We start from the raw sequence: 22,845 nt of genomic DNA, 5'->3' as shown, positions 1-22,845 counted from the left end.
TAACTTTGGTTAAATGTGAAAACAATATGGCAACTATATTGGAACAGAATATTCATTTTTTAAGCTGTAAATGTCATAGTTTTAATTCATTTTCAACTGCCTTAGTAACAAAAATACAATTAAAGAAGGCAATATATTAACAATTGTTAGACTAATATAAAATTGGTGTATTTCTTATGCTAATCTTTCTACTTTTCTAGTTATTTGAAAATATTCACAATGAAACATTAAAGTCACAGGAGTCCTCATTTATATTACTACATTTAAACAATGTATTTATATTCTATCTGTTTTATACCTTAAAGGTTCCTTAAACTTACCCACACCAAAAGCTTTCTAGACTTACGCCATTAAATATTAGGCCCTAAATATTGCAATGACTATTCATGAAGCTGAATCATGTGCTGTCACATTATATTCTTCCATTGAATCCCTCATTATGATAAATGGCACAATAGTTGTTATAAAAATGATATCAATTAGATGCTATTGCCTCACACCTGTAATCCTAGCTACACATGAGGTTGAGGTTTGAAGATTGAGGTTTGAAGCCAGCCTGGGGAAGAGTGTGTGACTCTTATCTCCAATTGAACACCAGAAAACTGGAAGTGGAACAGTGGCTCAATGTGATAGAATGCTATCCTTGAGCAAAAGAGCTCTAAGAAAGCACAGAGGCCAAGTCTTATGACAAAAAAAAAGACAAAAAAGAAAACGAGAGGATCACAATTGTCTTACCTACTAAGGAAGTGCTCTATCACTTTAGTAATGTCTCCAGTCCTTTTGTGCCTGGCTTTGAACCTTGATCCTCAGATCTCAGCCTCCTGAGTAGCTAGGATTACAGGTGTGAGCCACCCGTGGCATCCCCAAGACTCTTATCTCAAAGTAAACACCAAAAATTAAAAATAAAAACCCAGAAGTAAAGCTATGGCTCAAGTGGTTGAGCATAAGCCTTGCGTAAAAAACCTCAGATAAAACACCTAGACCCTAAATTCAAGCCCCCAGACCTGAGTAACGAGATGCTTTGTATGAGTTTGGAGATTCTGTAAAACCACCAAGAGCTGACATGGCTGAAGAGAAGACAGAATGACAGGTCTCTACTCTCTACCCTCCATCACGAGAAATCTACATTTTATTTATTTATTTATTTTTGCCAATCCTGGGGCTTGAACTCAGGACCTGGGCAGTATCCCAGGCTTTTTCTGTGTATGTGGTACTAAGGAACCTAAGCCAGGGCTTCATTCATGCTAGGCAAGCACTCTACCACTTAGCCACATTCCCAGCCCACACTAAATAATTTTGATAGATAGGTTTATTTATGTGAATTTCTCCATTTCTGTTTGGGAGAATAAAAGCAAATATCATTTTGTTTTTCCTTTTCCTTACAGATTCCCCTCTGGCTTTAGAAGAATGCAAACAGTATTCATTCACTTTAAACGTGAGACATCTGAGTGCTCTTGCTTGGTAGAACTAAGACAGCCATTGACTTCCTTGTGCATATTTGCAAAATACAATCATGATTTTTATACTAATATTTTTGTAAAGATAATGAATTTGATATGCCTGCTACAAAGTACCCACTGTTATTTCACCTTAAAAATGAAATATCAGTGTTAAATAATGAAAAGAATCCTTTCTTTGGCCGGGAGTTTGGCCTAGTGGTTAAAGTGCTTGCCTAGCATGCATGAAGACCCAGGTTCAATTCCTCGGTACCACATACATAGAAAAAAGCCAGAAGTGGTGCTGAGGCTCAAGTGGTAGATCTCTAGCCTTGAGAAAGTCCAAGGACAGTGCTCAGGCCCTGAGCTCAAGCCCAGGACTGGCAGAAAAAAAGAATCCTTTCTTGGAATGCCTTGTATAATTTCCTATCAGCTATTGCATTTACTGAGATTAATAAATGAATCCACTTAGCAGCTCAATTAACTTGCAATAAAAGAACATAATCCCTAGTAGACACACAGAAAAATTGCTTGGTTTTCCAAGAAGAAATATACAAAGAATGGATGAGGAATAAGTGATCTATAACTAGACACATTGACATGGATATCTCTCACAAATACAATGCTAAGCCAAAGAAGCCAGCCACAGAAGAGCACATGCTGAATGATTCTATTTATATATGAAGTTTGGAAAGCAATCTTATTGTGTTAGAAGCCCATATAATAGTTACCCTGGGATGAGAGAAATAGCAACTGGAAGGAAAAACAAGGTTGGAGAGGAGGGCTTTTAGGTCCTGCTAACATTCTGTTTCTCTACCTTGGTGTTACTTAGAAATGTAATGGTTACTGTAAAAATTAACTGAGCTAAAATACATTTAGTGATCTGTAACTGTGACACTTTACTGAACCTGTTATAGCTGGGCAAAATGTCTACTCCTGAAATTACAGCCACTCTGGAGGTAGAGAAAAAGGAATCACAGTGTAAGGATCTGCTCAAGTAGAAATTATATAATTGTTGTGCATGGTGAAGGTGATCAATTTTCAAATATATTCGCAGAGCAAACATCACATTTGAATAGAAAAAAAACATTAGAAACATTAAGTAAGAAACTTATTTTAAATATATACAAGTGAAAAATTTGGGCCTAATAATTCTTTTAGTGGTTTTAAGTCTAGTGTTGCAACGGAGTAGAATTTAAGAATTTCTGAATTTTTTTTCTATTGATCAGATTAAAAAATGATCATGTACAGTAGCCATCTTTAAAGAGCAAATGTACTTATTTGTCTTTTTCTCAAGAGTTTTATGGTTAGGTAACACTATTTCCTTGGTTCCCACCTCCTAATGCAAAGGGAATGCATTAATAAGAATAGTGGACTTCAGGGCCAGGAGTGTGGCCTAGTGGTAGAGTGCTTGCCTAGCATGCATGAAGCATTCCTCAGTACCACATACACAGAAAAAACCAGAAGTGGAACAATGGCTCAAGTAGCAGACTGCTAGTCTTGAGCAAAAGTGCTCAAGGACAGTGCCCAAGATTGGCAAAAAAAAAATAGTGGACTTCAGATTTGAATCTCAGTGCCATTTGTGTCAATTGAGTAAAATTAGTAATTTGTTTAATCCCCTGAATTTCATTTTAGTTATCTATGTGATGAGCAAATCTATTGATCACTACAGGAAAACAATTGCCTGCAGTACAGTACTCATTTGCCTATAAGCCCTGGAAAAATCTGCAGCTTAGAAGACTGGATAATTTGAATGAACATCCAATGTTTTTGTTTGTGATACTTCTTTTACAGCTTTGTCCTATTTGTCCTTTTGAGCAGTTATATTATTGATTCAAGGGAGATCTGATAGAGCAGAAATATATAGAGAGAAAATAAAAGCAATTTGTGGCTTATCAGTTTCAAAATAGACTTTTTGAAACTCATTTCAGAGATAATAGCTTGGGAAAAAATGAGAAAATTTGAGTTTCAGCTGTCTAGGATTCTAGACAAAACAATAGATTTAGAAGAACATCTGAGCCCATTTTCCCTCCCACTTTACTACCTGACCTCCAATACTGGGATCCAGAAGGGAAACAAGGAGAGCAACAGAGAAGAAACCACAGAAATAAAAATGAATAGACCTTTGATGCTGCTGCACCTGTTGTGTATTCCCCAGACAAACTTCTAAAGGATGTGGAGCATGAGAGAAATTTCATAGGGTTTTTCTCTGAGGAATCCTAGTTATGAGAGCATCAATTTCTTGTTCTTTAACACAGAATCCTAGAAAGGAGTGAATGTTCTGGATCTCCTGGATACTCCACTTGAAGAAGGCACAATGGAAAAAGCTTTGCAGTATTTCTGTACCCAGTGTGGCTTGGAGAGCTATGAAAAGGTTAGGAGAACCAAACCAAAAGATGTCTCAGCTCTTGTCAGAATTAAAAAAAAAGATCCAATGGAAACATAGAAATCCCAGAATCCAAGGTAGATATTTGACAATGATGTTCTAATAATGTTCAAGGACCGATCTTTAGTCAGATACTCTCCAAGATTTAGCCATAACTCTGGGGAAAAGGAGAGACTTAATGTTAACAAAGTGAACTCTAAAAACAGCTTAGAATTGTCTCTCTTGTGTATAAGACACTAAGTTCTACTTTCCAGTAGAATTGGGAATACAATAAAATTAGGATACATACTTTACATGAGTTGCAGGCCTGAGATTTTGTGTTCACCTATAGATTGCTTTTAACACAAAGAGCTATGTGGGGCTTCTATTCAAGTCTTCATGGTATTCCTATAGATAAAGCTACTCCTGAGAGCTGGGAGTGTGGCTTAGTGGTGGAGTGCTTGCCTAGCATGCATCAAGCACTGAGTTCGATTCCTCAGTACCACATACACAGAAAAAGCCAGAAGTGGCACTGTGGCTCAAGGGGTAGAGTGTTAGCCTTGAGCAAAAGAAGTTGAGGGATGGTGCCCAGGCCCTGAGATTAAGACCCAGGACAGGGACAGAAAAGCTAATCATGGGGCTGGGAGCCTGGCCTAGTAGTAGAGTACTTGTCTAGCATGCATGAAGCCTTGGATTCAATTCCCTGACCACTTACACAGTAAAAGCTGGAAGTGGCACTGTGGCTCAAATGGTATAGTGCTAGACTTGAGAAAGTTCAAGGACAGTGCCCAGGGCCTGAGTTCAAGCCCCAGAACGGGCAAAGAAAAATATGCTAATCATCTAGCTTATTGCTCACCCCCCACGCTCCCCCACTGGTCATGAGGCTTGAACCGAGGTCATGGATGCTCTACCTGAGCTTTTGTGCTCAAGATTAAGACTCTATAACTTGAGCCACTCTGCTCCTTCTGGCTTTTTGATAGATAACTGGAAATAAGAGTCTTGTGAGCCTCCCTGTTAGCTGGCTTTGAACTGCTCTCCTCAGGTCTCAGCCTCCTGCGTAGCTAGGATTACAGGTCTGAGTCAATGGCACCCACCGTGTTTGTAGCTTTTATGAGAATTGCAAGGAGTATCTACAAGCTTGCACTACTGCCTCCAGTGAAAGTATTTACTCTTAGTGGTTGTTAAAAATACAATCTTGGGGCTGGGAGTTTGGCCTAGTGGTAGAGTGCTTGCCAAGCATGCACAAAGACCCGGGTTTGATTCCTCAGTTCCACATACATAGAAAAGTGAGAAATGATGCTGTGGCTCAAGAGGTAGAGACCTAGCCTTAAGAAAAACCCAAGGACAGTGCTCAGGCCTTGAGTTCAAGCCTTGGGACTGGCAAAAAAGCACCAATCTCCCCAACACTGTACTCTCCTAAATCCTCCTCTTAGCCTTTTTTTCAACATGCGTCAGTCCAACATTGAACTCACCTATTTTTCTGGCACCATTCAGGCTTAAGCTCAGGGACTGGTCGCTGTCCCTGAGCTTTTGTGCACTGCGTTACATCAGTCCTTTGAGTGGTTAACTGGATATAAGAATTTCATGGGGACTAGACAGGCAGGGTGGCTCACGAATGTAATTCTAGCTACTCAGGATGCTGAGATCTGAAAAGTCCATGAAACTCTTATCCCCAATTAACCACCAGAAAACCGAAGTGACACTGGGTCCCAAGGAGTAGGTTGGTAGCTCTGAGCTGAAGAGCTCAGCGACAGCACCCAGCCCAGAGTTCAAGCCACACAACTGACCAAAAAAAAAAAGTTTTTCTCACAATTCTCCCCTCTTTCATTTTCTATTATTTTCTTCAAATTACTCACCTGTTTCTGTGGATAGTCTTGTTCGAGTGCTTCTTTTCTCAAAAATCATGCCTAAGGACTTTCCTTGCAGCAAAGGCAAATACTGAAAATTAATGATAAAATTAATTTAAAATGAAAAATGTTATCTATGTTTGTTTCAAAAACATTCTTTACACTATAGAAAACAGAGTAATAAAATCACTGCTTCTGCATTAAGGGCTTACAATATTATTAATTTTTTGTGGGTCATGGGGCTTGAGCTCGGCCTGGGCACTTCCCTGGGCTCTTTATCTCAAGGCTACCTCCCCATTCCTGGGCTTGGGTACTGTCTCTGAATACTTCAGCTCAAAGCTACTGCCCTACCCCTTGAGCCACAGTACCACTTCCCATTTTCTAGTGATTAATTGGAGATAAGAGTCTCAGTATTTAGTGCCCAAGCTGGTTATGAATCACGATCCTCATGTCTCAGCCTCCTGAGTAGCTAGGATTACAGGTATGAGCCACTGTGCCCGACTTGCAATATTAGTTTTAAAGTTTATTTATATCTGGGTATTGAAGGCTCATGCTTATAATAGTAACTATTTGGAAGGCTCAGGAGGGTCACAGTTTAAGGCTAGCACAAGAAAAAAAGGCTACAAGAGTCTATCAATGGAAGAAGCTGGGTGAAGTGTGGCACGTCTGTCATTTTAGTTAACAGTGAAAAGAAGGATCATGGTCCCTGTATTCACTCAAACAGAAACTAACACCCTACACAGGAAGAACTGAAAATCTCAGTTCAAAGCCAGCCCAGGCACAAGTCTGTGAGACTCTTATCACCACGTAACCACCAGAAAACCGGATGTGAGGCTGTGGTTCAAGGGGTAGAGCATTACCCTTGAGCTGAAGAGTTCAGGGACAGTGTCCAGGCCCAGAGTTCAAGTCCCATGATTCACAAGAAAAAAAATTAACCAGAGCAAAAAGAGCTGGGGGATTAGCATCTGCATAGCAAGTATGAAGACTTAAGTTCAAATACCAGTTCTGCAAAAAAAGTAAATTTAAACCCCGTCTCTTGCAAGGAGGATATCAGGAATACTGCAGTTTGAGGCCAGTCCAGGTAAAATGGGAGAGTTCCATCTCAACAAAAAACAGTGCAGGTCTGGGAATGTGGCTTAATGGTAGAGTGCTTGCCTAGCATGAATGAAGCCCTGGGTTCGATTCCTCAGTATCACATACACAGAAAAGGCTGGAAGTAGTACTGTAGCTCAAGTGGTAGAGTGTCAGCCTTGAGTAAAAGAAGCTCAAGGACAGTGTCCAGGCCCTCAGTTCAAGCCCCAGAATGGCAAAAAATAAAAAGGAGCATATGATGATGTACATGTCAGACCAGCTATGCAGAAGGTATAAATAGGGAGATCTTGTCCAGGCCAACAAAAACAAACATGATCGTGCTTAAAAAAATAAATAGGAGGGCCAGGAGTTTGATCTAGTGCTAGAGTGCTTGCCTAGCATGCATAAAGACCCAGGTTCAATTCCTCAGTACCACATACATAGAAAAAAGCCGGAACTGGTGCTGTGGCCCAAGTGGTAGAGATCTAACATTGAGAAAGCCCAAGGACAGTGCTCAGGCCCTGAGTTCAAGCCAGGGCTGGCAAAAAAAGGAAAAAGAAATAGGAGCAACAATGGATAAGAGCATGGCTCTGGTGGGAGGGTACCTGCCTAGCAATCACAAATTTCTGAGTTCAAAACCCAGTAACTGCCGAAGTATTTTTTCGTATTCAATATAAATGTGTAGAAATTGAACTGTAACTGTCACAATTTGTTTACATTTAACTAGAAAATAATAGTAATTATTCCATGTTCACTCTGGGCACTTACTCTGTGCTAAAATAGAGTATTTCACACTAGAACCATTATCTCATTTAATTGCCTGAAGTTAGCCATTAAATTTTCATTTCTTTCTTTCTTTCTTTCTTTCTTTTTCTTTCTTTCTTTCTCTTTCTTTCTTTCTTTCTTTCCTTCTTTTTTTCTCTTTCTTTATTTCTTTGCCAGCTCTGGGCTTAAACTCAGGTCCTGGGCCCTGTCTCTGAGCCTTGCTATGCTCAAGGCTTGCCCTCTACCATTTGAGCTACAGAGCTTCTTCCAGCTGTTTGTTTTTGTTTGTTTTTCCTGTTTATGTGGTACTGAGGAATTGAACCCTGGGCTTTATGCATGCTAGGCAAGCACTCTACCTCTAAGCCACATTCCCAGCCCCTTCATTAAATTTTCAATGATCTGAAATTCTGTGACTCGGGTGTTTTCTCAGAAGTATGCTATTTAAGTCAGTGATAAAGCCTCAGTACTATAGATTCACATACCTCACACATTCTCATGGGAAAATCACAAAGGCTTTGCTTCTGGAAATTATATAAAACAGTGGTGGGTGAGGCTCTTCCTACTTTCTCTTGTTGGACATTTTTATTTTAACCTTAGTCGTGGGAATTGAACTCTGGAGCCTGGGCATTGTCCCTGAGCTCTGCAGCTCAAGGCTACCACCCTACCCCTTGAGCCACAGCGCCACTTCCATTCTTCTGGAGATTATTTGGAGATAAGGGTCTCACAGACTTTTTAGTGCCCAAGCTAGCTTTGAACCAAGATCCTCAGATCTCAGCCTCCTGAGTAGCTAGGATTACAGGCGTGATCCACTGTGCTCGGCTGGTCTGTTGGGACTTTTTGACAGAAGGAGTTCTACTCTCCAGCTGACGTTATAGAGAGTGAAATAGGAAGACTTCTAATTTCAGTTGTTCAAAGAGTAGTGTCTATCCTCCATCTGTTCTTTGGAACGTGGAGAACCTAGCCAACTAGATAAGAAAATGGAGGCTGTGTCAAAAATTTTCAAACAGCAGCCCGCTCTTTGAAAAGCATTTGATCACACTTGGAAAACAAAACTGCTTTCACAATTAAGTGGTCTAAATGAAGCTACTGCATTAATTAAGCCTGTTTCAAACATAAATTGCTCAAAATGCAGAATAATGCTTACATGCTTACAGCTAAGCACCATATCCCATTTATCGCCTCGTTGGCAACCATTTTATTATTCCTTTGCTAATCGGAATGCTTTTTAAAGCACCATATTACTGTGAATTGTGGTATTATTCTAATGATCCTATATCTGATATGCACCCAGAACTAAAATTTACTGCAAAAAAATATACCACCCTTATTTTTTTTAGCTTGGTAGAAAATATACAAAAAAGGGGTATATAAAAAGAAAATCTTTCCAGACAAATGATTCCTTAGGTTTTGATCTCCTTAATAATTAATTTTAGCATTCCACATGAAAGAAGTGCAATGACTTGTCACAGAATGACTGATTTTTATATGCCTGTCCATTCAATAATAACCAATTATCTTGACTGTGAGGTTTCATTACATAGCTACTGGGTAGGAATTTTAATATATTTCCTTTTTCTTAAAAAAAAAAACATTGCCTCTGGAAAAGGCTGAGGAGTAGTAATAGAAGGTAAAAACAAAATTTAACGTACTTCTCCTTTCTGTTTTATCCTAAATTTCAGATCGGCAGATAGCCATAGCAGATATTTAATTTCTTCTCCAGTAAAGTCCTTTAGAGTGAGGAGGTCACGACCCTTCAATCGGACTTCATTTTGTAGTGGCTTCCCACACCTACAAAAGAAGAAGAGTAATAAAAGAGAAATGGAAATTAAAAGAAACAATCATTGTATGGTGGTTCATTGCCCTATTCTTAAAAGAAAACATAGGGCCAGGAGTTTGGCCCAGTGGTAGAGTGCTTTCCTAGTATGCATGAAAACTAGGGTTCTATTCCTCGGTAGCACATACATAGAAAAAGTTGTAAATGGTGCTGTGGCTCAGTGGTAGAGCTCTCGCCTTGAGAAAGCCCAAGGACAGTGCTCAGATCCTGAGTTCAAGCCCCAGGACTGGCAAAAAATAAATAAAACATAGCAAATCACTTGTAGCCTCATGTGTCTGTTTACACATTGAAAGTGACTGGGCTATGATTTACCTTTTCCATCACCAGAACTTTGAATGTATGAGAGATACAATTTCTGCAATTAAATTGAATTCTAATTCACTGGAAGTAGCCCTATGAATTCCTGTCATTTAGTTGTCATAAAACCTCAGGCAAGTTACTTAACCTCTCTCTGCATCTAAATTTCTCACCAAGAAAATGCATATAATAATCATGTAGCATCATTGTAAAGATGAAATGACTTAAAACATATAAAATAGACAGTGTCTGGCCTATAACATGCCTTTGGTAAATTGTAGCAACTATTATTGAAATCACTAGTCTATGCAAGTAGGATATGTAATGCACAATAGAAAATCATCTCATTTTTCCTCTACTCCTCTTTGAACCCATTCTTGGAAATGATTCTGCTGTTCCTTGTTGAAAATACAATGAACCCTATAGCTTCTCTAACTTGCAGAAAATTTTACAAAGACTTTGCTCGTTGTACAGAGTTAGAGTAAAATCATGTGAAATAATAACGATTCTTTTGGAAAAACGTAGGATATTTATTGTATGTTGACTCATTTTTCTCCCAGCTCATATTTGATTCAAGTTGGGTTCTTATATGAGAAAAAAAGGACCATGAGATACTTCTGTTTCCTTGGAGGACTTGGAGGAATTCCTGAGTCCTCCAAGTAAGGCCAGAGGAAAGGGTGTTGTTAGGAGCCAAAACATAGTCTTTTTCTGTTACAGCTGTCTATCATCAGCATAAGTGTTTGATGTTGACTCTTCCTCTTGGGGTCCTTTGACAAATTCCAACATTGTGGAGAATCTCTTACAGCATTTCTTTATATAGACCATTAAATTCTCTCTATCTATCTGACTCATAGCAGTCACCCATTTGATAATGGAGACATGAGTTTTTAGGTAGGAAATTTGAATTTACATTAAGAATATGGGAAGCCAGCTGCTGTGGCTCATGCCCGTAACCCTAACTACTTAGGAGGCTGAGATCTGAGGATTGTGGTTCAAAGCCAGACTAGGCAATAAAGTCCCCAAGAAATTTTTATCTTCACTTAACCACTCAGGGCCTGGGCAAAGTCCTTGAGCTTTCTCAATGCTAGTGCTCTACCACTAGAGCCACAGCACCACTTCTTGCTTTTTCTGTATATGTGGTACCTAAGAGTTGAACCCAGGGCTTCATGCATGTTAGGGAAGCACTTTACCACTAGGCCAAGCTCCCGTAATATCATACTCTTAAAGCTAGAATACTTTAGAAAGACAGGGTTTCCTATCTGTATCTTTTTTCTTCAGTACTACAGTTTGAAATTAGCCTTGCTCTTACTAGGCAAGTTCTTGATCACATGCACCAGGCCTTCAAACTGCTTTTGCTTAAATTCTTTTTATCAGTTGGGGGGCTTGAATTCGGGGCATGGCACGGTCCCTGAGGCTCAAAGGCTCAAATTTTACCATTCTGAACCACAGTGCCACTTCCAACTTTTTGGAATTGGAGATAAGAGTTTCATTCACTTTCCTGCCCAGGCTGGCCTTGAATCACCATCCTCAGATCTCAGGCTCCTGAGTAGCTAGGCAGGGAACATCTTGTCTTAGAACTAGAAAAACAGAAGTGGAGCTGTGGCTCAAAGTGGTAAAGCTCTAGGTTTGAGTAGGAGAGCTCAGAGACAGGGCCCGGGTAAAGAGTTCAAGCCCATGACCAACAAGATAAAGTTAGTTAATAGCTGGGTGTGGTGGCTGACACCTATAATCCTAGCTAGTCAGGAGGCTGATATCTGAAGATCGTGGTTCAAAGCCAGCCCAGGCACTAAAAAGTCCATGAGACTTTTATCTCCAATTAACCACCAGAAAACTAGAAGTGGCACTGTGGCTCAAGGGGTAGGGAGGTGGCCTTGAGATGAAGAGCTCAGGGACAAAACCTAGGCCCAGAGTTCAAGTCCCACAACCAACCAAAAAAAAGGAATGTGGCATATAGATTTGTTTCTGATAATAATTCATGACATTAAGTAACGCTTGGAATATATGAATAATGATATGGTTGAGAAGTTAACACTTTGATATTCATGAATTTTCAGGGGCAAGCAAAGTCTTGTTCTGGGGATCTGTAAAACAGTTTTGTGTAGCTGGCCTACAGTGGAGATATGGCCGCATAATCTCTACCAATTTACATCTAGGGTAATTTAGAAAATAATTTTTCTTCTGAAATAATATCTAAGCAATGTATCATTGTAAATGATAAACTCTTTTGACATCACACCAACATTTCTTTGAGATGAATAACACTTTGTTGTAAATCCTCAGTCACTACGTTTCAAGGAATTTGGGAACCATCACTATAGTTGTTGAACTTATATCCATCAGCAATAGGAAAAAGAATTCATGAACTAATTTTAAGACCTTATTTTCTGCCTACAACTTAAGCTTCGACTTCTGATTGCTTTTGAGAGGTCCACAAAAGCTTAAATTCCAGGCTGAAACAAAGGCTTCAGATTCCTGGAGTTGGGCAGGTGGCAGGGAGGGTGAAGAAATCTGGAGGAAAAGAGCAAAAAAGTGCAGCACTGGAGCTCACTGGACATTGATGAAAGTGAACTATACAATTCATGGGTGGAGACAGGAGGATGCAACAGGAAGAGAATGAGGGAACAGAAGACACTGTGAAAGGAAATGTATTCATTACCTGACTCAATTGCAATCCCTCTGCACATCATCTTTATAATAATAATAAAGTAAATTAATTTAAGAAAGAATCATGGATTATAATTGGCTGGGTGGTCTAGTGTGTTTCTAAATCTGAAACCCTTCTATTCAGGCAAAGTACTTGTTCCACTGGAAACAATGAAGAATACATATTCGTGAAATAACAGAACAATGATCTTGGTTCTACTCTACCTCCAGTGATTAAACCCAGAAGAGCAGCAAGACAATCAAGTGTAACCAGTATGTGCCCATAGAAGCATGAGGGATGAATCGGAAATACAGGAGTAGTGATTCACAAGTCTCTTGGACGAATTAAGTCCCCAGGATTCTTGGAGAAAAGCGTGAGAGAGATACCACACATGATGATACACAAGTATATGAGGACTGGAGTAATTAACTAGAAAAGATTTTTAAATAGACCTCTGCTGATGAAGGGGAACGTGCTGTTTATACCACTGAAAGATCATTAAGAGCAGCCCCGTCTTTTTGAATTCTGTCCAGTAGGTGGAGCAGGAAATGTTAGCTAGGGAGTGGTGGGGGGAGAGGAGGGTAGAATTGTTTGTCCTAGATATTGAGAAATAATCAGGGAAATTTATCACTGAAAGGAAAGCAAACACAATGGTCCTAGTTTAAATTTCTATCCTGTTTATTAGCTTCTCCTAGATTTCCCCTTGGCTCCAAACGGAAGCTACCATATCTATTTCCTAAACTACATAAAAGTTAGAGAAAAGTAGAAGAGCTCCACAACCGAACCATGCTAAAATGCCACTGACACAAGAACCTTTTTATCTTCCTGGATTTAACAAGCACTGTTCTGCTTTTGAGTGATAACCCCACATTCAAATGAGCCAGATATAGCAGATGGCTATAAAAAATGCATCAATAGAAGGCAGCTGTCTCTGTCTTACAAGCATTAGACCCCAGGACTAAGTCACTACTTTATTCTTCCTATAAGTGTTTAGTGCTCTTGCATATAAGAAATAAACCAGAAGTAAAAACAACTCACCTTGCAAACCATAACTAAACCACATTATCATTCTTGAGTTCACACATAATAGAGAGGATGTAGTACTGAGGACACAATGGGAATCACTTATAGATTTTCCATCAAGAATGTCAAGGTGATGGATAAGCTAATTACCCTGAGTTGATCACTACCCAATATATGCATGAATGAAAACATCACGTTATACCTCATATACAAAAACATTGTGTCAATAAATAAAATATAATAAAGATTAAAACAGTCATTTGCAGTCTGATTAGAGCCAGAGCCTTTGAAAAACGTAGGACCTCCTTATAATAATTGTATTTCTAAAAAAAAACAAAAACAAAAACAAAAAAAAAAACCTACAGGGGCCAAGAGTTTAGCCTAATGGTAGTGTTTGACTAACATGCACGAAGACCAGGGTTCAATTCCTTGGTACCACATACATAGAAAAAGCATGAAGTGGTGCTGTGGCTCAAGTGGCAGAGCTCTAGCCTTGAGAAAGCCCAAGGACAGCATTCAGGTCCTGAGTTCAGCCCCAGGACTCGCAAAAAAAATAACTACATAAGTTTCTTAACCCCAAATCAATTAATGCTAAGAAAATAAGCAAAGGCAAAAAGATTCTTGTATTAGGTTTACCCAAATAACCTCATAGCTGGAAAACAAAAGTATTTGCAGAATGAAGTCTTTCATTGCTAGAGCCTTTGTTTCAAATCTTGTAAATGGTTTGGGGGACAGAAGGCTTCCATGTGTTTGGTTTAATTATATTTTGTTGGTTAAGACAGGGCGTGATTCAAGAAAAATGTGGTCAGTTAGATGGGCCGGGAGTTTGGCCTAGTGGTAGAGTCCTTGCCTAGCATGCACAAAGACCCATGTTCGATTCCTCGGTACCACATACATAGAAAAAAAAAGCCAAAAATGGTGCTGAGGCTCAAGTTGTAGATTTCTAGCCTTGAGAAAGTCCAAGGACAGTGCTCAGACCCTGAGCTCAAGCCCAAGACTGGCAAAAAATAATGTGATCAGTTAGAAATTGACTTTGCTGTGGCTGGGAGTTTGGCCTAGTGGTAGAGTGCTTGCCTAGCATGCATGAAGACCCAGGTTCGATTCCTCGGTACCACATACATAGAAAAAGCTGGAAATGGTGCTGTGGCTCAAGTGGTAGAGCTGTAGCCGTGAGAAAGTCCAAGGACTTTCAGGCCCTGAGTTCAGCCCCCAGGACTGGCACTTAGCCCAAACAGCCAAAATATGACTTTATTTCAACTAAAGACATGGGTCAGACGAGTAGTTCGTGGAGTCTGGGAATGTGCCTTTGATATTGGGAATTCCCAAGCTGGGCTCTCAGGCCTATAATCCTAGTGAATTTGGAAAATGAGACCTGAGGATCAGAGTTTGAATCAAGGCCAGGGAAGGAAAGTCCCTTAGACTGTATAGCCACAAAAAGTTGAAAGTGGCTCAAATGGTAGAAGGCTAGCCTTGAGGACAAAAGCTCAGAAACAGTGCCCAGACACAGAGTTCAAGCCCCAAACAAGCAAATAAATAAAATAATAAAAAAATAAAAGAAATTGATTTTACTGGAGTAGGAAAAAAATTGGCTTTAAATGATATTCTGATCCCTGTTGGATGTATATGGGAGGGCCAATGGGCCTTATGAGTGGCCACAGCACCACTTCCAGTTTTCTGGTGGTTAAAGTCTCACAGACTTTAATGTCCAAGTCCCAGACTGGCTTCGAACTGTGATCCTCAGAACTCAGCCTCCTGAGTAGGTAGAATTACAGGCGTGAGCTACCACACCCAGATGATTTTTATTTTTTTTTGACTTGTGTTAATGTGACAGGGCATATTTTTTGTTTTTATTTTTATTGATATATTTTCAATATACATACAATGGATATTGGATAACAGTAGATTGTGTGACCTGATCAAGTTGAAGGGATTAAAGCAATCAAAATAGAATGAAGACATCTGTTGATTTAAGTAGCTGAACTATAGTTCTAGTTTACCCCAGTTACAGGAAAAAGCTATGACTTTGCCAAGGTCATTAGCTATTTCTTACCTCAATTTCCCATCTGAAAAATTAAGAATGTAAGCTAATTCAATGATTCCTCGTGTTTTTGTGTTTCATTAACATTCAGGAAGCTCGCAAACACAAGATTTCTGAATTCTCAATGGCAACTTTAATCCATCCCTTGACTTTCCTCCTCAGAAAGGTATATTAGAGAACATGCAAGGCAGAGCTCTATTTTCACAAAAACTTTGAAATGGGGCTGGGAATGTGGCTTAGTGGTAGAGTGCTTGCCTAGCATGCATGAAGTCTTGGTTTCAAGTTATCAGTACCACATAAACAGAAAAAGCTGGAAATAGTCGGGCACAGTGGCTCACGTCTATAATCCTAACTACTCAGGAGGCTGAGATCTGAGGTTAGCAGTTCAAAGCCAGCCTGGGCACTAAAGACTGTGAGACTCTTATAAGTACCTCGCGCTAACCGATTGCGCTACTGGAGCTCCGACTGTGAGACTCTTATCTCCAATTAATCACTAGAAAATGGGAAGTGGGGCAGTGGCTCAGGGGTAAGGTGGTGTTAGCCTTGAGTTGAAGAGGTCAAGGTCAGTGCCTAGGCCCAGTGTTCGAGCCCCATGACCCACAAAAATAAACATAAAAAAGGCCAGGCATGGTGGCTCACGCCTGTTATCCTAGCTACTCAGGAGGCTGAGATCTGAGGATCAAGGTTCAAAGCCAGCCCAGGCACAAAAGGACCTGAAGCTCTTATCTCCAATTAACCCCTAGAAAATGGGAAACGGGGCTTGGCTCAAGTGTAGGGTGGTAGCCTTGAGCTGAAGAGCTAACGGACTGCTCCCAGGCCAAATTCAAACTACATGATCCACAAAAAAAGAAAGAAAAAGAAAAAGGTGAAGTAGTGCTGTGGCTCAAGTGGTAGAGCACTAACCAGCCTTGAGCACCAAGGGGCTCAGGGCCTGGATGCTGTCCCTGAGCCTCTTGGTGCTCAAGGCTGGTTAGTGGGCTCAAGGCTGGTTAGGGACAGCATCCAGGCCCTGAGCCCAAGCCCACAACTGGCAAACAAAACAAAACAACCAAACTTTGAAGTGATTTCAATGATTTGAAGAACTCATAAATAATTTCCATTTGTTTGGTCTATTGTTAGCAGGATAGTAGTGTAGCTTGGACTTAGGGCCTTGGGCTCTCACATATCTTGCTAGCTCATGGCTGGCACTGTACCATTGAGCCAAACTTCCAGTTCAGCTTTTGGCCATTAATTCAAAGAAGGAATCTTATGAACTTTTCTGGCAAGGTTAACTAGAAACTGTGGTCCTCTAGGTCTCTGCCTCATGATTAGTTAGTATTACTGACATGAGCCACCACTATCAGGCTATAATAACTTTTTTTATTAAAGAATTTATTAACATTGAGTTTTACATCATATTTCAAATGACAGGTTTAATAAACAAGTATTCAAGAAGGGAATCTCTATATACAATCACAGGCACTATAATAACTTTTAACAAAAAAATTTATTGTAATCTTCCTTGCTGTTGTCACATGCTTACGTGTATTATAATTAGTACTGAGAGTGATGTTTTCCTAAGATATTTTAGATTGCCAATATTCTGAAATTCTACTCTTCTGAAAACTAAAGAATTTAGATGAGAGCTAATTTTGTACAGATCTATTATTAAAAGGCTGAAAGCCTGAGACTGAAAATCTGTGGCTTCTTTTTAGTTAATCACTTCATCACTGAATTACTTTAAAAAATTATTTTATGTTGGCCAAAGGAAACATCATGTCCATATTCCAGTTTTTTTGAAATTATTAAAAATGTATGCTTTTAAAAGTCATTCATTTTAACTTTTGACATAAAATGTGACTAATCAGCTGGGCACAGTGGCTCACACCTATAATCCTAGCTACTCAGGAGACTGAGATCTGAAGATCAAGGTTCAATGCTAGCTCAGGCACAAAAGAACCTGAGACTCTCATCTCCACATAGTCTCTAGAAAATGGGACGGTGGGGCTTGGCTCAAGGGTAGGGAGGTAGCCTGGAGCTGAAGAGCTCAGGGACAGCGCCCAGGACAAGTTCATGTCCCATGACCCACCAAAAAATAATGTGACTAATCAAAAGGCACTATTAGGGTAGGGTGGGGTGCAGAAAACGATGGAGGAAGGATGAACAAAAGAATTCATGCTGGTCAGTATACACTACATGGAAAATGATCTGTGTAACTTGTGGGCAGAGATGGAAGGAAGCTGGGGGAAAGTAAAGAAAGGGGTGATATTGTCCAAAAAAAATCAAATGCTCACATTACCTGTCTTATGAAATGGTATCCTCTCTGCTTAACACCTTAATAGTAACAATAACATTATTAAAATAAAAATTTTAAAGGCAGTTTCTTTCCTCTATGCAACTGCATGAATGGCCTGTAATCATTGCATCTTGTATCATTGTGTATGGATGGACTTATGGACAGTGGGGATGGAAGGAAAAATAATAAGTTATGTGAGTCTTTATAGAAGTCTGGAATGAAATACCTGAAAACCAGTCACCTCGGGCTCCAATCCATAACCTCCATAGAATTGGGTGGCTTAGCTCAATATTCTCTGAAGAAATTTCTATTTGTGAGATGAAATTGAACTGCACTTACAAATTGGTCTTCTCTGATAAAGAAAATGATTTTTTAGTGGCTTCTTTAAAAGCTCTAAGTGGTTTCCCTAATAGACAACAAATCATAAGACACTATTATCCAAACACAGATGGGCTCCAGAGCCCAGTTTGTGAGATGGAATGTCTGAAAATTGGTTGTTTGCGATAGTCTTGGTGTCTGATCCTATTGATTTTGTACAGAAAGAGAGGGGGGGGAGGGAGGGAGAAAGAGGGGAAAGTTCAAAGAACTTTGACTAAAAATGATTGATCCTGATCCTGGAATCTTAAATGGATGACTTCAGCCTCACTTTAGCTGTTATTTCACCATATCCATTGCAACATGACTGCTCACTTCCCCAAACTGTGCAATCCTAGTATTGGCACACTGCCAAACCTTACTTATTTTGTATTATTTTATAGTGGTAAACTCACATAGTATGTTGTATAGGGCCTTCCATGTTTCCCTAAAGATGAAAACAAGAAAAAGAACTCAAATTTTCGGGAAAGGCTGAAAATGAGAGGATGACAGGACGACAGGATGCAATCAGGCACCAATGGCTCACACCTGTAATCCTACCTATTCAGGAGGCTGAGGTCTAAGGATCAAGGTTCAAAGCCAGCTCAGGCATGAAAGTCTGTGAGACTTATCTCCAATTAATCACCAGAAAACCAGAAGTGGTGCTGTGGCTTAATGTGGTATAGCACGAGCCTTAAGCTGAAGAAGTCAGGGACAGTGCCCAGGCCCAGAGTTCAAATCCCAGGACCAAAAAAACAACAACAACAAAAAAAATCAACAGGATGCTTTTCTTTGTCATTGCAGGGATTTGTCAAAGGTAGTAGGTGTTATTAGCAATCAGCAATTTTGAGTTTGTCTACCTGCCAGGTAATGTTTAAATAACACAATATGAAAGAAAAATACCTATACTACGTGAGAACATCACGTCAAAACTATTTCAATGTCTGTTATTTACTGCTGTGTCACTGTGCCAAGACCCTGACCTAAACTTAAGGGAGTAAAAGCCTGATGGCAGCCAGGGAAGCCAGGAGTAGGAAGAGGGGCAGAGAGAGAGAGACAGAGAGACAGAGAGAGAGAGACAGAGACAGAGAGACAGAGTGAGACAGAGACAGAGAGAGAATGACTCCTTTCTGTCTCCAGAATATAGGATGGTGCTGCCCAATATTCATATTCAGAGGGGGGTCTTACCCCCTTAAGCTCTGAAAACATATTCACAGATATATCCATCACAAGGCCCTTACCAAGGCAATCAAGTCCACCAAGATGTTATCTTATTCCTCTATAGAGACAAATTATTGAATTTCTAACTGTAGAAGTAGCTACAGGATTTCATATTTTCAAATAGTAAGCGCAGGTCTGTACTAATTTACTATATTTTGCTTCAGTCCCCAATCACTGTGACAGATAGCTAGTAGGGAGTTTAAGAAATGTAGTCTAGCTACATTTCTGTCTATATAGACCAAAAATATTAATACACTATTTGGATTTGGAAGAGGTTTTCCTTGCAAAATTTAATGTGCAAAAATGGAAAAACATAACTATAATTTTCCAAGAATTCTGTAAATTTGAAGTATTTTCTTTCTTTTCTTTTTTTTTAAGTTGGGTCTTGGGGCCTGAACTCGGCCTGGACATTGTCCCTGAGCTCTTCAGCTCAAGGCTACTGCCCTACCCCTGGGCCTGGGGGATGTCCCTGAGCATTTAAGCTCAAGGCTACCACCCTACCCAAAAGGGAGCCCCACTTCCTGTTTTCTAGAGGTTAATTGGAGATAAGAACTTCCAGTTCTTTTGTGCCCGCGCTGGCTTTGCACCTTGATCCTCAGATCTCAGTCTCCTGAATAGCTAGGTTTACAGGTGTGAGCCACTGTCCCCACCTCATTCTAGTATTTTCAACTCAGCAAATTTTCTGTTAAAAACTGTGGAGGGCCAGGAGTTTGTCGTAATGGTAAACTGCTTGCCTAGCATGCATGAAGACCGGGTTAAATTCCTCGTTACAACATACATAGAAAAAAGCTGGAAGTATTGCTGTGCGCAAGTGGTAGAACTAGCCTAAACTCAAGGCCCAGGACTGGCAAAAAATGGCATCATCCTTTTAGCTGATGAAACTCAGTGGAATAAAATAATAAAATCCACAGGGAGCCTTTGTTACTTTATGGGTTTTAATCACATTATCTTATTCATTATCATTAGACTATGACTTCAAATACCTGGAATGAAACCTCTATTAACTTAGTTACTATCATATCTCCAAGATCTTGCATGGGGACTGACACAAAGTAAATGCCCAATGAATGCTGGGTGAATTCTGAACCACCCTTTAATGTAGGTAGAGCAAATAAATTTCTTTTTCCCATTTTACAGGTAAAGCAACATTATAGAAAAGCTTAGTGACTTAAAGTCATATAGCAAGTTAGTAGTAATACCAGGCCTATAATAGATTTCTTTAGACTTCAAAACCTGATTTTTTTCCCTATAGATTCTTAGATTCTAGGGTCCAAATTTGGCACTAATTGGTAAACCCAATAATCTCCATGGGATTGATTTCCTTTACCTGTATAATAAGAGAACCCATTATTCCGTTATTCCATGGCTCTTAGGTCTCACTCTAGGCTCATTATCATTTACAGGGCTGGGAATGTGGCTTAGTGGTAGAGTGCTTGCCTAGCATGCATGAAGCCCTGGGCTCTACTCCTCAATACCACATAAAAAGAAAAAGCCAGAAGTGATGCTGTGGTAAGAGTGCTAGTCTTAAGCAGCTCAGGAACATCACCTAGGCCCTGAGTTCAAGCTCCAGGACATGCAAAAACAACACAAACACACACACACACACACACACACACACACACACAATGTTACATTACAATGCTATTTTGTCTTCGGAGAACTAGATAGTCACCAAAGAGGTATTGATAGTGGATTTTAAGAGAATCTAGTGCTTCTGATAATCCAGAGAAAAGAGGGCCCAGGGTTACTTCATGAATCCATATCTTAATAGTGGAAGAAATTTCAGACAAAAATCTTCCCTTAGGAAGTTGGGGGACGGGACTGAAGTTGGTTTAGGTTTTAAAGAGACTTTCAGGAAATTCTAACATTCTAGAAGTTTTCTGACAGTAATGTCTGCACTTGAATACTTCGCTTATCCCACTCACCCATCCCCTCTCCTCCTTTTCCCCACGTACACACTCCATGGTAATTTCAACCATGTGCTCAACGGCTGTAAGTAGTTAGCTTTTAGCCATTTGAGATGGCCTCCTTTGCATTGGCTACAAACCATTTCAGAAATGATTTTCCAATTTGGATTTTATATTTAGAAAAAGTATTATTATACTCATTACATAGGAAGGTCTTTTTTTCAGCAACTTTGTAACTATTTATTTGCTATTTGGAGGCTTTGTTTTAAGGAACTGATTGGTTCTGACACCCAAGGTTGTTTTCTAGCAAGCCCAAATACAAGCTGAAAGCCCTGTGTAAATTAGTACCTCTAATTTCCTGCAGCAAGTTGCTTGTTTAAAATGTACACAAATGGAAGGTGTCAAGAACATTTAGTCTGTTGTACCTGCCATGGTTAGTTACCCTCTCCCACCACAGTGCATGGTAAAATCTGATTACAGAACTGAGAACTGAAAACTCATCTGGAATTACAGGCAGTTGTCTAATATAAGAGGTGATCGTGACACCATAACCTGCAGAACAAGGCTCTTGGGGGCTACACTCCTCTTCAGAATATAAATTCATTTATCACCATGCTTCCTAAATAAAAAACAAATTATTGTCACTTACCGAAAATTTCGAACCATGAAATGGTGGCCATTTCTACGAGCTGCATTATTCAACAGGATCCTCAAATTAAACAGCATCTTCTTTTTTTTCTTTCTTCTTTTTTTTTTGCTAGTGAAATGGCTGAGTCTTTCTTCTTGAAAACTCCACAGCAAATTAGCCAGTGAGGCCCCTTAAAAGCTAAGAATGCTTTTCATTTCAGAGAGGGAGCAAAGGTCTTATCATCCTTCCACTACCTTATCAGGTCAACCAGATTAGAGATCCTGCAGGGCTGGGCCCTGGGGCATTTGAACTTTAAGCTTAACTCCAGTTGTGGGTTTAGATTTTTGGATGTTTTTCTTTTTTCTTTCTTTTTTTTTTGCATCTAGCCTCCTCATTTTTCATAATCCATTTATGCTGTCAAATGCTAGTATAAAATCAGTTGACAAGTACCCATTGAGCATATAATATATGCAAGGCACTGCAGTTCTGACTGCTGTGAAAGTACATAGAAATAACTCATTCAGAAAATATGACTTGGCAATGCAAAAACCCCAGATGTAGATGTGACAGCCCTGAGTATTCCCACTGATTGCACTTCCTTACCTCTCAGTTCCAGCTTTTTCACAAAAGCCAATAGACAGAGGTTGGTCTAGGAGATAATATTTTGGGTGACAGGAAAGCTAGAGAGTTATAGAAGAACAATTAAAAAAATAACTCAGCCAGTTGTGGTAGCTCACGCCTGTAATCCAAGCTATTCAGGAGGGTGAGATCTGAGGATCCCAGTTCAAAGCCAGGCCTGGGAGTTTGACCTAGTCGTAAAGTGCTTGCTTAGCATGCATGAAAACCCAAGCTTGATTCCTTGGTAGCACATAAACAGAAAAAGCCGGAGGTAGTGTTTTGGCTCAACTGGTAGAGCGCTAGCCATGAGATAGCACAAGGACAGTGCCCAGGCCTTGAGTTCAAGCCCCAGGACTGGCAAAATAAGAAAAAAATAAGATCTCAGTCTAGGGGCTCTCTTTGTGCTTTGCACATAGTAAGCTTCACCAAGTTAAGGTTGCCTACTGATTTCAGGAGAACCCACTTGCTAGAAACGTATAAAAGAGATGCTCTCCATCCCAGCAGCCTCTGCTGATCATGGAG

At 39.8% G+C, this 22,845-nt stretch overlaps 1 protein-coding gene across 1 annotated transcript in view; it reads right to left on the bottom strand.

The window, feature by feature from the left end:
* The window catches only part of Otc (ornithine transcarbamylase), a 69,579-nt gene extending 47,624 nt beyond the window's left edge, over positions 1-21,955 (bottom strand). The window contains exons 1-3 of the mRNA XM_090326216.1: positions 21,727-21,955; positions 9,134-9,272; positions 5,658-5,739 (exon numbers count right to left, since the gene is read on the bottom strand). Of these exons, the coding sequence (XP_090182342.1) occupies positions 5,658-5,739; positions 9,134-9,272; positions 21,727-21,803 (298 nt within the window). The 5' untranslated portion in view covers positions 21,804-21,955. The remainder of the gene's footprint in view (positions 1-5,657; positions 5,740-9,133; positions 9,273-21,726) is intronic.
* Positions 21,956-22,845: the final 890 nt, after the last annotated feature.

The sequence above is a fragment of the Megascapheus bottae genome, chromosome X (genome assembly GCF_031878675.1).
Source record: "Megascapheus bottae isolate mThoBot1 chromosome X, mThoBot2.hap1, whole genome shotgun sequence".
NCBI classification, from domain to species: Eukaryota; Metazoa; Chordata; class Mammalia; order Rodentia; family Geomyidae; genus Megascapheus; species Megascapheus bottae.
This window is presented reverse-complemented; position numbering and strand designations above follow the sequence as displayed.